This window comes from Hyla sarda, chromosome 3 (assembly GCF_029499605.1).
Source record: "Hyla sarda isolate aHylSar1 chromosome 3, aHylSar1.hap1, whole genome shotgun sequence".
NCBI lineage: Eukaryota > Metazoa > Chordata > Amphibia > Anura > Hylidae > Hyla > Hyla sarda.
In genome coordinates this window covers 178,193,560-178,210,975 of record NC_079191.1, presented here as the reverse complement: position 1 = coordinate 178,210,975, position 17,416 = coordinate 178,193,560, and the positions used below count along the sequence as shown (strand labels likewise).

At 43.2% G+C, this 17,416-nt stretch overlaps 1 protein-coding gene across 1 annotated transcript in view; it reads right to left on the bottom strand.

Annotated features, from left to right (window-relative positions):
- AP2M1 (adaptor related protein complex 2 subunit mu 1) overlaps window positions 1-17,416 on the bottom strand; it is a gene marked incomplete in the record, with an annotated part of 35,696 nt that overhangs the window by 13,373 nt on the left and 4,907 nt on the right. The window contains 2 exon segments of the mRNA XM_056565612.1: window positions 256-521; window positions 9,623-9,739. Of these exon segments, the coding sequence (XP_056421587.1) occupies window positions 256-521; window positions 9,623-9,696 (340 nt within the window).

The following is a 17,416-nucleotide window of genomic DNA, read 5'->3' as shown; positions in this document are numbered from 1 at the left end:
TTCTGAACTCAACTGCTTTCTGATGACTCACGTCCTGGGAGCTGTGCAGTTCCTATGGGGATATTCTCTCATCATGCACAGCTCCCGGGACGTGACCTCATCATTGATCAGTTAGACAGAAAACTTCAGAAGCTAAATAACTATTGGAAGGATTAAGATTTTTTAATAGAAGTCATTTACAAATCTGTTTAACTTTCCGGAGGCAGTTGATATATATATATATATAAAAAAAAAAAAAAAAAAAAGGGTTCTTACCATCAAGCAGCTCATAGATCAGTACAAAGTTGTTTTTGATATTTTCTTCACTGATCTTTCCAAAGTAAGCAGTCATGACATCACACATCTTATAAAGGAACTCAAATACCATAGCGGCGTTGACATTTTGCTTGGTGACTGCTGCCAGCCAGATGTTTGAGCGCTTCACGTGAAAGAAGCTGGTACGAGCAATGTTGGTAACAGGAGAGCGCACCTGCTGCCGGGCATGGATGACATTGACACGGAAAGCGTCCACTGCATTTCTCCTGCATGAAAGCAAAATACACGAAGAAAAACCATTAAGAACATGATCATGATGGCATATTACACACTTTTCAAGTAGTTTTTTTTAGGCAGAAAGTTCAATAAATTAAATACAGAGTGTCCTTATTCTGGTTTGAAATGGGACTAAATAAATATTACCTCTTCTGTAAATATAAGGTGACCCATCAGAAAAAAGTGCGAAGTGTACAACAGAAATATAAAAACAAAAGATCTCTTTACATGTTACAGTGAAAGGGGATCCTTTGAAGTTACAAAATCAAAAATTCAGATGACTCCTGTTGGAGGCTGTTATTGGTTAAAGGGCTACTCCGGTGGAAATTTTTATTTTATTTTTTATTTTATTTTTTTCAAATCAACTGGTCCCAGAAAGTTTAGAAATCTTAATCCTTTCAGTACTTATTAGCTGCTGAATACTACAGAGGAAATGCTTTTCCTTTTGGAACACCGTACTCTCACGACCACACTGCTCTCTGACATCTCTGTCCATTTTAGGAACTGACAAGAGCAGCATATGTTTGCTATTTGGGATTTCCTTCTACTCTGGACAGTTCTTAAAATGGACAGAGATGTCAGCAGACAGCACAGTGGTCATGATGTCAACAGAGCTGTGTTCCAAAAATAAAATTTCTTCTGTAGTATTCAGCGGCTAATAAGTACTGTAAGGATTAAGTTTTTTTTTTTTTTTTTTTTTTTTTTTTTTTTTTTACAGAAGTAATTTACAAATCTTTAACTTGATAAACAGTTAAAAATAAAAAATTGGGGGGTATTCCCATCTCCTCTTAAAATATTAATAGGCCCCTAAACATATTAAAAGCGCAATGGTCATGAAATCTGGGTGCAGTAACATGCACATAGCCTTTGTACTGTGTGCAGGTGGTGGGTATAGCAATGTTTTTACATTTCAGCTACTCTAACATGCACGCCGCTGCATGTCATGCAGCTAGCACTGCGCAGGCGCACTGAGGAGAAAGACTGAGGAGGGAGAGAGCGCTTGCTGGATGGCACGGAGCGGCGCGTACGTTAGATCAGCTGAAGGGCCCATGCGCTGGGACTGTATGTCAATCACACAACGGTCCCAGGACTGACATACAGGGGGTGGGCGTGGCAACTTCGGGGCATCGCCTACCTCGCGCCACACCTATTCGACCGTCAGTGGCTTTGATCAAAGGCATTTTTTTGGGGTCATGAAAGCCTGCAAATTAAAGGTCATAACATTGCTATACCCATCACCTGCACACAGTACAAAGGCTGTGTGCAGGTTATTGAACCCAGATTTCATGACAGTTGCGCTTTAAACTCACTGAATTGCTCGCCCCTCCCCCCCCCAAATATCTCATTCTTCTAATATCCATTCTAGTTTCTCTTCATTGTTACTGGCTTATCCTGGGCTGGAATGGCTGTGTTTTCAGAAGCACGCATTCTCAGACATGTGCAGTAGTTCCCAGCCCCTAGACTTGAATGTGTAGTTAAAGAACACGTGCATTAGCCCTGGAACTGTCACCGTTAAAGGGGTACTCCGGTGGAAAACTATTTCAAATCAACTGGTGTCAGAAAGCTACAGATTTGTAAGTGACTTCTATAAAAAAAAAAAAAAAAAAAAAAAAAAAAAAAAAAAAAAAATTATCTTAACCCTTCCAGTACATAGCTGCTGTATACTACAGACCATCTTAAAAACAGTTTTTACTTTTTTTCTGGTAGGTCTCCAGTAGTGTTATTCTTGGTAGCACTGACATATATAAAAGGGGACTTACCATTAAACTTGCAACATGGAGACTTAAACCTTGTGGCACTATATACTTATCCATGCAAAAACCCTAAAAGTAAGTGTATTAGGATATCACAACAGCTCTTAAAATGGGTTTTCATATCTGCCAAAGTTAATGCCTATGCACAGGCTAGTGGGTAACCATCTGATAGGTGCCCCAGTGCTCAGACCCAATGCTTAGATCCGAAGAACAAGGATCCCAGCCTACCGCTAGTATGGAATGGTGGGTCCAATCATCATTACCACCTATGGTAGATGCAGAGACAGCTGAACAATATAATTTACTATCTTAGACAGCTCCCATAGAGAATGAATTAAGCGCTTGCTCTCATGCGCGAGTCGCCACACTGCTGGGGTCTCCAGCCAACCATCAATCAGTTATCCCCCATCTTGTGGATAGAGGAGAAGTTTGTCAGAGGGGAAAACCCATTTAAGATGTGTTAGCAGTATTAAATAGGACAAGAACTCTACCAATGATTGTTATTACCACAAGTTTATTAGGTTATCTACCAGAGACCAACATCCAAGCTAACAACTTGTTTGACAGCCTACGAATTTAACCAATATTTATACATAACCATTAGGTTTAGCCAATTCCTAGGTCTCTAGCAGAGAATTAGTGTGAAAGAACCTTGCACCTCACAATACGCTTTAGTTAAAATGGTTAGAGCATAGAAGCTTCTAGAGTGAAGATCGCAGCATCTGGTAAAAGCACAGAGGCAAAAGCCGGCACTACAGGGCAAGACACAGCAGTAAGAGATCTTACCTATTACTACAGCAGCCAATGAAGTGATGAGATGGAAAGAGATGGCACCAGCAAGGAAAAGGACAGTGACAGCAATGAAAGAAAGGGTTAGAAATAAAATACTAAAAACATAGCACACTAGCAAAGACCCCGGGGAGTGCACACTGAATACTGCCAAGAGACATCCTGACTGCACAGTACAGCCCTTTGAAGCAATGCTTATGTCAGATGCATGCCACACAGTTGCAGAAACAGCTACGTTTTTACAAAAGTCTGATTACTTGCACACAAAAGACAAAGTGGTGGAGCATGGCCATGTCTTATGCCCACTTCTCTTTTAAGCACCATGCTTGGCAAGCAATGCCCGAGAGCCATAATTGAGTTTTTCACAACTTTTTAAGCAAAAGTGGCTGGTTGCAACTAACAGTATCAGTGGGGCTCCTAGTGACAAGATGGAAACACGCATTTAGGCAACTGTCAAACATGGCCTTTTATTTATTTTTTTAATTATAAACTAGCAGTGGATAGCTTTAGGCCGGTTTCACAGTAGAGCGATACGAACGGAATTGTTAGTCCATATTACTGCGGTAAGTCCCAGACGGAAAACAGCTGACAGCTGTCCGCTCAGGTCAGACTTATGGCCAGGCTGGAACCTGTGGCCATAATAGATGCAAAAATTCTTCCATATTATACTCCTGTAAAACCTGCCTTAAAGTAGACTTTGATCCTCTAACAAACACAGTTTGCCTAAAATTAGTCACCTCAAAGCTGGATTGGCGTTCAGTAGAAGCAAAAAGCCTTTAATGAGAATGTGTTAAAAGGGGTTATCGTGCGGTTATTTTACCCCTTAACGACACATCCCATTTTGACCTTAAAGGATGCAGCCAATTTTATTTCTGCATTTTTGGTTTTTCCTCCTTGCGCCTTCTAAAAATCATAACTATTTTTATATTTTCATCCACAGACTAGTATGAGGGCTTGTTTTTTTGCAGGGCCAGTTGTCCTTTGTAATTACACCACTCATTTTACAATAAAAAATGTAAGTTGAAATAAAATAAATATCTATACTATTTGTGGGGAAATAGTATAATATATTATATATATATATATATATATATATATATATATATATATATATATATATATATATATATATATATATATATATTATATATTTTTAAAACACTTTCCAGGGGTAAAATGGGAAAGAGTGAAGCTTGAAAAATCCCCTCCCTCAATAAAAATTTTTGTTTCTTTTTTCTTCTTCACACTTTAATAGTCCCCATAGGGAACTATTTACAGCAATCACTTGATTGATAATACAGTTCAGTGCTATGCATAAGGCATAGCATTGATCAGTATTATCGGCGATCTTCTGCACGATCTCAGACCAGAGCAAAGCAGAAGACTCCTGGAGACGGCCGGAGGCAGGTGAGGGGATCCCCACTGGAGCGCCACGGCGATCTGATCATCCATTTTAGTGACCGCACTGCCACAGATGCCGTGACCTGTATTGATCACAGCATCTGAGGGGTTAATGGCACACATCAGCGCGATAGTTGATGTGCGCAATTACCTGCTGATAGCAGCAGGGACCTGCCGCGTGTGACACCAGCACCACTCCAGGGCTCAGTCATGTACAGGACGTAAATGTATGTCCTGGTGCATTGAGTACCAGGGCACCAGGACATCATTTACGTCCTATGTCATTAAGGGGTTAAAGACAGGATGATGAATTATTTGGGGGGGGGGAGGGAGGGCTGACTCCAGGTACCTGTCATTCAGCTGCAGCTTCTTCTTAAAAGAAAAACGGTCATGTTTTGTCACGCACTATCCACGGGAACCTGTGGACAGTGTGGGAGACGCTGAACATTTTAAGTCCTACCTTGTCCGGATCTGCTGCGCCGTTCGCCCTTTCTAGATGGTTTTCGGTATATTCAAATTAGCTGCTAACTGGCACGGGCGGGGTTACTGCCTTCAAATGGCACTGTGACGTAACCGCTGCCCGGCCCGCAGCACCGCTGGCTAATGAATATTCATATGTTGTCTTACGTTTGGAACTGCAAGATTTGCAGAGGAAAAAGCTTGGATCCTCCTGGCGCCCACCCGATAAATGAAGAAGCCGTGAAGGACAGTAGATAAAATATTCACAATACTTTAATCAGTGCTAGAGACATATGTTGTCTTACACTCTGTCTCATCTCGGCCGAGTCCTGGACGATACTGGGCATGCGCGGGATTTCCTACTATACCCCGACGCGGTTTTCAGCATTGCTTCACTTGTCCGGAGCAGCGCTGGAGTAAGGGTGCATGCGCAGTATCGTCCAGGACTCGGCCGAGATGAGACAGAGTGTAAGACAACGTATGAATATTCATTAGCCAGCGGTGCTGCAGGCCGGGCGGCGGATACATCACAGTGCCAGTTGAAGGCAGTAACCCCGTGCCAGTTAGCAGCTAATTTGAATATACCGAAAACCAGCTTTAACGGGCAAACGGCGCAGCTGATCCAAGCAAGGTAGGACTCAAAATGTTCAGCATTACCCGCACTATCCACAGGTACCTGTAGATAGTGCGGCACAAAACATATGACAGTTTTACTTTAAATGTTTTCATCAGGTTGGCTTGTATTTGCATGGCTGCTATAAAAAGTAAGATAATTGTACAGTATTGAGGCACTGTCAGTTTAAAGTGTGACTCCAGTGATGTGTCCCACACGTTCTCCAGAGTCAGTTCTGGAGAAAAGCAGGTCAGGCAGAGTACAACAGCCAGCAATTTCCATGGATGAGTTCTATTCTAATTTATAGGAGTTGTGCACAAACTTAGCACCCCAACTAACCGTCACTCTGTGCTGAATGGTGGACAGAGCGCGGGATCGGATAAGTGACACTAAGTGAAGGCCATGCAGCTGCAATACACAAGTGCTGCTGCATGCCACCTATGAAAGGTACAGAGTAGTGAAATTGTGAATTGGCCTGCAGTTGACAAATTGATGTAGCTAATCTGGGATCATTGCTGAAGTCCAACACCAACCAATGATGACCTGTACTAAGGTAACATTGAAAAGAGGAACATGTTTCTTTACACGTTGCATTTGCAGTAACCATGAAGGACCATGGTTATTTATCTCCTGCATAACACAACCAAGTCAGTCAGTGAAGCTGGTTCCAAGGCACTGTCTTAAATGACCATAGAAAACGCTGTTTTTATTTGCATATGGAAGTATGTAAGAAACATTTTATTCACACATTACAGATTCTTTTAAAAAGGAACTGTACTGAGAAGATAGGATGATAAGTGCAGAAGCAGCAAAAGGCAACATGGCAAACAAACATGCAATGTACAGAGGACAATGGGGCTCAGGAGCAAAGAAATGCAGAACAGTACTCTACAAATGGATATGGCATTTTGTGCAAAAATCTAGGGGTTCCTTTAAATTTATATGCTGAACGCCACAAAAAAAGGGGTGGTATGTGGCTTCAGTATGGCAAAATTAGGTAAGATTTCTCTGCTTATAGAAGCAAAATGTCGTCTCCCAGGATACATCACAAAAAAAAAAAAAAGGGACCAAAAACTTGAGACGTCTTTAACCCCTTAAGGACCGGGGGGTTTTCCGTTTTTGCATTTTCATTTTTTGCTCCTTGCCTTTAAAAAAAATCATAACTCTTTCAATTTTGCACCTAAAAATCCATATGATGGCTTATTTTTTGCGCCACCAATTCTACTTTGTAATGACGTCAGTCATTTTGGCCAAAAATCTACGGTGAAACAAAAAAAATCATTGTGCGACAAAATTGAAAAGAAAAACGCTGTTTTGTAACTTTTGGGGGCTTCCGTTTTTACGTAGTACATTTTTCAGTAAAAAATTACACCTTATCTTTATTCTGTAGGTCCATACGATTAAAATGATACCCTATTTATATAGGTTTGATTTTGTCGGACTTCTGGAAAAAAATCATAACTACATGCAGGAAAATTAATACGTTTGAAATTGTCCTCTTCTGACCCCTATAACTTTTTTATTTTTCCGTGTATGGGGCGGTAGGAGGGCTCATTTTTTGCGCCATGATCTGAAGTTTTTAACGGTACCATTTTTGCATTGATAGGACTTATTGATCGCTTTTATTCATTTTTAAATGATATAAAAAAAGTGACCAAAAATGCACTATTTTGGACTTTGGAATTTTTTTGCGCGCACGCCATTGACCGAGCGGTTTAATTAATGATATATTTTTATAATTCGGACATTTCCGCACGTGGTGATACCATATATGTTTATTTTTATTTACACTTTATTTTTTTTTTCACTTTTTTTTTTTTGCAGTGTTCTAGCTCCCATAGGGACCTATAACACTGCACACACTGATCATCATTGATCACTGGTTTCTCATAAGAAACCAGTGATCGACGATTCTGCTGCATGACTTCTCATGCCTGGATCTCAGGCACTGAGCAGTCATTCGGCGATCAGACAGCGAGGAGGCAGGTAGGGGCCCTCCCGCTGTCCTGTCAGCTGTTCGGGATGCCGCGATTAGCCGCGGCTATCCCGAACCGCCCTACAGAGCTAGCCGGCAACTTTCACTTTTAGCCGCGCGGCTCAGCTCTGAGCGCGCGGCTAAAGGGCTAATAGCGCGCTGTGCCGCAATCGGCGCTGCGCGCTATTAGAGTAGGGTCCCGGCTTCACTATGACGCTGGGCCCGCCGTGATATGAAGCGGGGTTACTGTGTAACCCCGCGTTATATCAGGAGAGCAGGACCAAGGACGTACCGGTACGGCCTTAAGGGGTTCTCCGGTGCTTAGACATCTTATCCCCCCCCCCCCCCCCCCTTGATCTTGCACGCCACACCCCGTTTATAATTAGTCCCCGGAGCGTGTTGGCTTCGGGTCTGATTACAGGTGACCACAGGGCCGACAGCATGTGACGTCACGCTCCGCCCCTCAATGCAATCCTATGGGAGGGGGCGTGACAGCTATCTTGTCACAATCAATCCAAAAGCTTCTTTTTGAAATTTATGTTGTTAATGTTAAGTTATGTACAATGACAGCTGAAGGAATGACAAAGCATGTTTGCACGCGAAACCAGAGCTCGTCGGCGTTCTAGTCCCACTCCCAACTTGACCTGCTATGCTGCAATAAAGAAGGAAGTTTTAATTGCAATACCTACCCAGTGCCGTGGTTTCATTCCTTCACCTGTCATTGTGGACTTTCTGCCTTTCTACTGAGCACGGGTATGTGGATTAGCCTCTCATTGCCAACACTGTCCTAACTTATGTGAGTGGTGCAGGTCCGTACCTCTCTCTACTTGGTTAAGTTATGTAACCTGTCAAAGGGATTCTTGGTACGCCCATGCAATAGTTTTTGCTATTTCAATTAGGTATCAGAAATTGTGGTATGTCTCTGTGGGATATTCTGGGGAGTAACTAATGTTTAGTTGTGCTCAAGCAGGTGGTTCCATGCTACCCTGCTGCTCATAGCCTCTGCTCCAGCTGTACAGTACTTGAGGGTGGAGGAAAAAAAAAAAAATTCCACCCTCAAGTACTGTACAGCTGGAGCAGAGACTATGAGCAGCAGGGTAGCATGGAACCACCTGCTTGAGCACAACTAAACATTAGTTACTCCCCAGAATATCCCACAGGGACATACCACAATATCTCATACCTACCGTATATACTCGAGTATAAGCTGACCCGAATATAAGTCGAGGCCCCTAATTTCACCCCAAAAACCCAGGAAAAGTTATTGACTCGACTAAGCCTAGGGTGGGAAATACATCATCCCCCCCCCCCCCTCATCATCCAGACCCCCGTCATTAACACCCCCTTCATCATCGCCCCCCGTCATCATCCCCCGTCAATCCAGTGATCTTCAACCTGCATGATGATGACAAAGGCCGCAGTGGTCATCAACCTGCAGATCTCCAGATGTTTCAAAACTACAACTCCCAGCATGCCCGGACTTGTAGTTCTGCAACATCTGGAGGTCTGCAGGTTGAAGACCACTGAGAAGGGATTGACAGGCGGAGAGTTCACTCGAGTATAAGCCGAAGGGGGTGTTTTCAGCACGAAAAATTGTGCTGAAAAACTCGGCTTATACGGTAATTGAAATAGCAAAAAAAAAAAAAAAAAAAAAAAAAAAAAAAAAGGTAATATATAAATATATATATACACACACACTTGTGCATTTATTATATATATATATATATATATATATATATATATATATATATATATATATATATATATATATATATATATATATATATATATATATATATATATATATATATATATATATTCCATACTGTGGTCATTCACCCTGCAGAATTCCACTGCCTGGCAGACCAAGCTCATCTATGGACACTATTGCTACAGAGGAAAGAGGTGCCTTGAAAAGATCAAATAATTTTTCTTTGGGGGAGGGGGGAGAGAATTGTGACAGAATCCACCGCTTTTCACACCAGCTTTAGTTCAGAAAGGCATTGTCTTGGGGGGGGGGGGGGGGGGGGAGAGAAACTGAGTGGAGTCATAAGCAAGAAGTAGAATACCAGTATGAAAAGTCCCAAAAATTCTGCTTACCCAATATCATCTCTGTACACCCGGGAGATAAGGACCTCTCCCTTGTGATTATAGATGAAGAGCCCTCCGATCATGGTGGATTTGCTTCAGTCTCTTCTTCCCATGATTATTACAGATCTAGAAAAAGGCAAGAAAGAAAAGAAAAAAAGTCAGGTTACCATGCCAAATGTGTCTTTAGAAAGCTGAGTGGATAACATAACAGATGCATCTGAACACAGGAGGCCACCTATCTATACCTGGCTTATTCTACCTTATGATTATTTCTTCTCTAAAGAAATAGTGACACATGGCCAAATGACAGCATGAAAGACAAATGAGAAGTCTAACAACTACCTTTTTATTACAGAATGCCAGCTCTTCTATGCCTCAGCTGTTCTTGGCAGTCCTATAACAGTATTCCAGAAAGAAGGGGGTCAGAGAGGAGCTAGCGCAGAAGGAGGCTTCCTACAAATGGTGCTGACAAGTCTCTGCCCAGATCTGTAACAATGAACAGTCAGCACTCCCCTGCAAGTATCAAGCGGAAGGAAGAGGCAGGGAGCCTCACTCATGACATCCAGAGGAAACGCTTCTATGGAAACTGCTCACGATTTAAAAAGTGCTGATCTTACTAAATAGTGTACACAAGATCATATTCCAAGGATTATATGTGCAGGGGGCTCACAGCTGTACTGCGGGATAGGAGGAGTAGATGAGAGAGGGAAGAAAGGGAGAAAATACAGCTAAATCCTTCCAGATGAAAATGACTACAGGCTCTGGAATTCTAGACATGGGAGGTGGCATGGGGGATGGTCAGCATGTATATCACTATATCCTCAATCTATGGCGTGTACATGAGATCTGATCTTCTGATGTATTCTCCATGGAGAATACATTGAGGTCCTCCTCGCTGCATCCATTCTACAGCTTAACAAGACTGTACTAAATACATTTTGGCTCTGTACATATCGGAGGAATTTATAACGGGAGGTGTAGGTGAACGATTTTCTCTACTTTATGTAATAAATTTAGCACATGTACACATTACCACCACAGTCACATGGTGCATGCCAAATATGATGCTAGTACATATTTAATTTTAATGACCCTTCAGTGCACCACTTTGTACGGTTCTTCCTATGCGACAATTTGTTGATTTTAGTCAAAATTAAAAGAGGGGTATTCCACTGGCCAGCGTTCGGAACATTTAGTTCCAAACACTGTGTATGCTGCGGGGGTCAGTCAAGCCCCCTTGTGACATCCCACCACGTCCCCTCAATGCAAGTCTATGGGAGGAGCATGACATCCCACCACGTCCCCTCAATGCAAGTCTATGGGAGGAGCATGACATCCCACCACGTCCCCTCAATGCAAGTCTATGGGAGGAGCATGACATCCCACCACGTCCCCTCAATGCAAGTCTATGGGAGGAGCATGACATCCCACCACGTCCCCTCAATGCAAGTCTATGGGAGGAGCATGACATCCCACCACGTCCCCTCAATGCAAGTCTATGGGAGGAACATGACATCCCACCACGTCCCCTCAATGCAAGTCTATGGGAGGAGCATGACATCCCACCACGTCCCCTCAATGCAAGTCTATGGGAGGAGCATGACATCCCACCACTTCCCCTCAATGCAAGTCTATGGGAGGAACATGACATCCCACCACTTCCCCTCAATGCAAGTCTATGGGAGGAGCATGACATCCCACCACGTCCCCTCAATGCAAGTCTATGGGAGGAGCATGACATCCCACCACGTCCCCTCAATGCAAGTCTATGGGAGGAGCATGACATCCCACCACGTCCCCTCAATGCAAGTCTATGGGAGGAACATGACATCCCACCACGTCCCCTCAATGCAAGTCTATGGGAGGAGCATGACATCCCACCACGTCCCCTCAATGCAAGTCTATGGGAGGAACATGACATCCCACCACTTCCCCTCAATGCAAGTCTATGGGAGGAACATGACATCCCACCACGTCCCCTCAATGCAAGTCTATGGGAGGAACATGACATCCCACCACGTCCCCTCAACGCAAGTCTATGGGAGGAACATGACATCCCACCACGTCCCCTCAATGCAAGTCTATGGGAGGAGCATGACATCCCACCACGTCCCCTCAATGCAAGTCTATGGGAGGAACATGACATCCCACCACGTCCCCTCAATGCAAGTCTATGGGAGGAACATGACATCCCACCACGTCCCCTCAATGCAAGTCTATGGGAGGAGCATGACATCCCACCATGCCCCCTCAATGCAAGTCAATGGGAGGGGGTGTGACGGACATCATGCTCCTCCCATAGACTTGCATTGAGGGGGCGTGGTGTGATGTCACGAGAGGACTTGCATTGAGGGGGCATGGCATGACGGGCGCCATGGCCGACCCCCACAGCGTTCGGAACTAAATGTTCCGAACGCTGGCCAGTGGAGTACCCCTTTAAAAAGGCTTTCACCAAAAGTGGTACATAAATGATGACTTCACCATCACTGCAGAAAAACAAATTAATCTTGACATACATACACACACACACACACACACAATCAGGAGGAAAAAAAAAAATAGTCATAAAAAATAAAACTTTCTACATAGAATTAAATATCTCTCCCCCCATGTCTGCACTTTGTTTAACATGTAGGGGTTTTCAGATCCCACGTATCCCAAGAGGGTGCCTTAGCCTTATGCCAGGATAGTAAGTGTCAGCATTCTGAACAGCACAGAAGAGCCTGGAAGTCCAAAAGACGTCAGAGAAGAGCTGAACAACAGTATATAAACCACAGAGCCATGTGCAGGAAAAGAACGACCAAATATTCAAGGGGCAGACAGGACAGAGGACTAAAGCACAACACCGTTTTTAGTTGCTTCCATCTGTTCAGAGAGATAGAAGGCTACATGAAACTGCAAACCACGATAAGTGAAGATAAATTAAAGCGGGCATAAAGGCAGCTTCACATTCAATTCCAAAAGAACATAGGGCTGGTATGGTATGACCAAATATGTGTATCATCTATGGCGGTTCCATGGTATATAACAATATTTATTATATATTCGTATATTAATAGTTCGGTCAATTACACACGCGCCAATACCAAATTATTTTTATTACGTTTACATATTTTTTTTTATATGGAAAAGGGGATGATATGAACTTTTTATATGGAAGGGGTTAATAGGTGTTTTTAAACTATTGAACTCTATTGATCTGTGTTCACTTGGTTGAGCCTGCTCAAGGCAGGCTCAAACAAATGCAGATCTATGGGGGCAGCAATGAATGCAGATGTAAACCCTCTGGCTACCTCCACAGGGGATCGTCCCCTGCGATGACGCTCCCGGGGGCCGCAGAGTATGGAGCAGGCTCGAGTCAGGAGCCCGCTCCATACACCCGGAGTGCCAGCATTATAAAAAATTTAAATAAATAAAATTTTTAAAAAAGTTGGTCCGGCCCCTCTTGCCCGATACAGGGCTAAATCTATGAAAAATTCACCTGCCCGGCGCCTGGAACTACATGTCCCGGGCATCGGGCGCTAGGTTTTCCACATCCCTGACACCCCACAGGTGTTTAAAGAATTCTCGTTAAAGTTAGGCATGAAAATTAAAATTTATTTTTACACAAAAATGCTGGTGTTATCCCAAATGTTTCATTTTCACAAGGGGTAATGGGAAAAGCCCCCATAATTTGTAACACCATTTCTTCTGAGTATATAAATACCCCATGTGTGGACATAAAGTGCTCTGCGGAGCACTACAATGCCCAGAAGAGAGGGAGCGCCACTGGGCTTTTGGAGAGAGAATTTGGCTGGAGTTGAAGGCCATGTGTGTTCTCCCATGGTACCAGAACAATGGAACCATAGAGTCAGGGGTCATTAATGACAATACCACCAACTCCAGGGCCGAAGCCCAAAAGAACTAACACCCCTATATAGTGTACCCCTCTATAAAATGCAACTTTTATTAGTTCCAATAAAACCCTCAGAATAGTGTTTTAAAATGGTCTTAATGATTCTTAATCTCAGGATTAGAGAGCGAACTTTCAGTGATTCGATACATCACAAACTTCTCAGCTCGGCAGTTGCTGACTTTAGCCTGCATAAATTAGTTCAGCTTTCAAGTGCTCCGGTGGGAGAATCTCTCCTAGGACTGTATCCCCCTTTTCCAGCCCACCGGAGCACCTGAAAGCTGAACTAATTTATGCAGGCTAAAGTCAGGACCTGTCGAGCTGAGAAGTTTGTGACGAATCGAATCACTGTAACTTAGCTCATCTCTACTCAGGATAATTCCTTTTTTTGAGGGTGGCAAAGTGTCAATTTTTAACTACACACTGTGACTGCGCCAAGGAAAGATGTCTGCAGCACCATCCATTAATATTTTAAAAGGGAATTATCCTGAGATTAAGAATCTAAATCTATTACAGCGCTGTCACAGACCATTTTAAAACACTATTCTGAGGGTTTTATTGGAACTATTAAAAGTTACATTTTATGGGGGGGGGGTACACTATATGGGTACATTCACACGGGCTGATTTTTTTACGGGTTTTCTGCTGCGTATTTGAGAGTGGGCAGGCTCTTCTCGGCTGTCCGCAGCAGATTTTCCACAGCGGAATTTACGCTGCGGAAAATCCACCGCAGTCCCATACTGACTTCAATAAGGCTTGCGGCAGATTTTCTGCAGCGTAAATTCTGCCACGGAAAATCTGTTGTGGTCAGCCAAGAAGAGCCCGCCCACTTTCAAATACGCAGCAGAAAACACGCAAGAAAAAAAATCTGCCCGTGTGAACGTACCCTATAGGGGTGAGAGTTCCTCCTGACTTCGGCCCTGGAGTTGGTGGTACAGAACAGTGGAGAGTTATTAATGCTTAAAGGGGTTGTGCGCTGCCCTGCCTTTCGGAGCTACGCACGCAGCGTCTGGAAGTTCATTACGCGCTGTGTGCGGGCTTCTGTGTTCGCGGCTGCCGGTCGTGACGTCACGCCCGCCCCTCTACCAAAGTCTATGGGAAGGGGGCGTGACAGCGGTCGCACACCCTTCCCATAGACTTTCGTTGAGGGGGCGGGCATGACGGCACGAGTGCCCCGGGCGTGACGTCATGACCGGTGGCCGCGAACACGGAAGCCTGCACACAGCGTTCGGAGTAATGAACTTCCAGACGCTGCGTGCGGAGCTCCGAAAGGCAGGGCAGCGCACAACCCCTTTAAAGTGACAGTGGTCAGAGGTTCAAAAAAAATGCTCTGGTCCTTAAGGTGAAAATGGGCTTGATTCTTAAGAGGTTAACAGAATGGTCTGCCACTAATTCTCTGAGCTTCCTTCTTCCGAAATAAGCAACTGGTTGCAGGACCTTCCTGCTCAGCCAATTAAAACAGGACACCACTATGGCCAATGATTGGCTGAGCGGGAAGGTCCTGCAACCAGTTGCTTATTCCGGAAGAAGGAAGATCAAAGAATACCCTTGAACAGAATTAGTGGAAGAAGGACACACTTGTTTCGGAGAACACTCGGACTGGGATATTACCATTAGTTTGTTTTATCAAAATTGAATATTGAAATCGCTATATTTACCTCTACAATCACAATATATTTTCCCCCAATCATGTAGCCCTAAAATGAAACTTGATCACAGTTCACAGACTTATATGAAAAAAAATATATTGCAGTATTCCAGAAAATAGCGACACAATGGAACAAAAGACCACATTTTTCTTCCACTTTTTTATGGAGTTCTATATTTTTTTTTTATATATAATTTTCCACAATCCTAGTAATAGACATACACCATCCAGAATGGTATGAACGTAAACTTATACGTTACATTGAGGATAGATATGTGCCAGAAAAGCATGCAAATCCTACACAAAAACAATCCTGTGTTCATGTTAGGCCATGTTCACATGTCAGAATTTCTGTGCAGCATTCCACATTGGAATCTGGTAGAGATTCCGCTGCAGCAGAGTCCCATTGGATTCAATGAGATTCTGTTGAGCTGTGCACACGTTCATTCTTTGGGTGGAGTCTGCACGGAATGCATAGAAGTCTACGAGATGGTGCATTCCTTTGCAGTCTTAGCACCGGCATATTATGACGGCGCCCCGTAGTTTGCGGAGATTCTCTATGCGGACATTCTGTAGTGTGAACATAGCCTCATAGCTATACTTTATTTTTTTTAAGTAGTGGGAATTAGAAACCTTCAGAGTACCACAAGCTGGGCAAGATAATCATTTTGCTTCTATATATAGGGGACAGAGCACTTCAGGTCAACAGTCATTGGGGGAGATTTATCAAAACCTTAATTGAGAAAAAGTTGCCGAGTTGCCCATAGCAACCAGTTTGCTTTTTTATTTTTTTAAAAGGTCTCTGGAAAATGAAAGAAACAATCTGATTGGTTGTTATGAGCAAAGTACTATGGGGGTTTATCAACATCTGCGCAGAGGAAAAGTTGACCAGTAAAAAAAAAAGCAGTCTGGTTGCTATGGGCTATTGCTCAGCTCCACTTTCTCGGCATAGGTTTTAATAAATGTCCTCCTGTATGTTTCTGTGGCGTATAAGCATTTATAATGTATATCCACCAAAAGTCTTCATTTATTGCTTGCTGTCAGTTGTATTACAGTGAAGCCTCATCTTCTCCACTGGTATTGCATCTGCCACACAGCTCTAGGCATAAGCATTTCACTCTATAATTTACAGATATGTTCACACATTTATTCCCCTTTTCTGTACCAATAATGGCTATTTGGTTGTTTTATGGCCAATCACAGCTCAGCTTTCATTTCTCAAATTGCTCTGGTTAAACGAACGCTGAGCTGTGATTGGTTGATGTGGGCAAACCATTGAAATAATACAGTGATCCAGATTTATTGGGAATCTATGAGCAGGTTAGGTAATTCTAACCTACTGGTATAGGCTAATGGGGGTGTTACAGTGAGGGATTAGGTTACCTTTAATATGGTCCTACAGTACAAGATTTTTTTTGTGATATGGAAAGTAAATGACACGGTTGTACTAGTTAATATAATAAAAATAATCTGTTTTAGGCTAAAGTTCCTATAAAAAACCCTAGATTGGAGATTCCAAGTGCACCTGCTGCTGACTAAATCAGTCAGCTTTAGGACCAAGGAGACATTTTTATTCCACTTGGATTTTCACCAAAAGACCTAAAGAATGACACAGATCACCGTCATCCCATTTGAGCAAATTGTCTTCAACCAAAGGGGATGCCCTAGAAAATCTGGGGGGGGGGGGGGTCTGGTGCTCCTCTACGATGACCAACTACACGGTACCTGATCTCTGAGCTGCTTGTCACCCATTTCCTCCCCTAAGCTATATACTTATTGGTGCCTTCCACCCCTCCCTGCCTGTACCCTGCCACCTTGGAGCCCGTTCCTTCTAGGGTACACAGACTGGTTAGGATGGTCCTTCTCCGTGTACACTTATTCCATATTCAGTGCTTTCTCCAGGTTTTTTAGCTACTTTGAATAAGAGCTTTGTTACCATTATATCACCATGTGTTACAACTGCAGACTACCTTGCTCCCTGCGAGGGATGCTGTCTTGTTGGTCTTGCTTTGTGCACATATTTTTTTTATTTGTTTTATTGAAAAGTAAAATAATGACTTTGTGGGTGCTGCTGAAAACCTGTAGTGTAAACTGCAGCAGAATTGCATTGACACCAATAGGATTGGGATTCACCAAAACTTCCTAGCATACATTTCTAAGCCGTATTACACTTGGAGATTCAGCAGTGTGAACTTAGCCTGACAGGAAGCTTTCTCAGATTAACTGTATGTTTCTGACTGATCAGTCTCCATCCAATCCTATT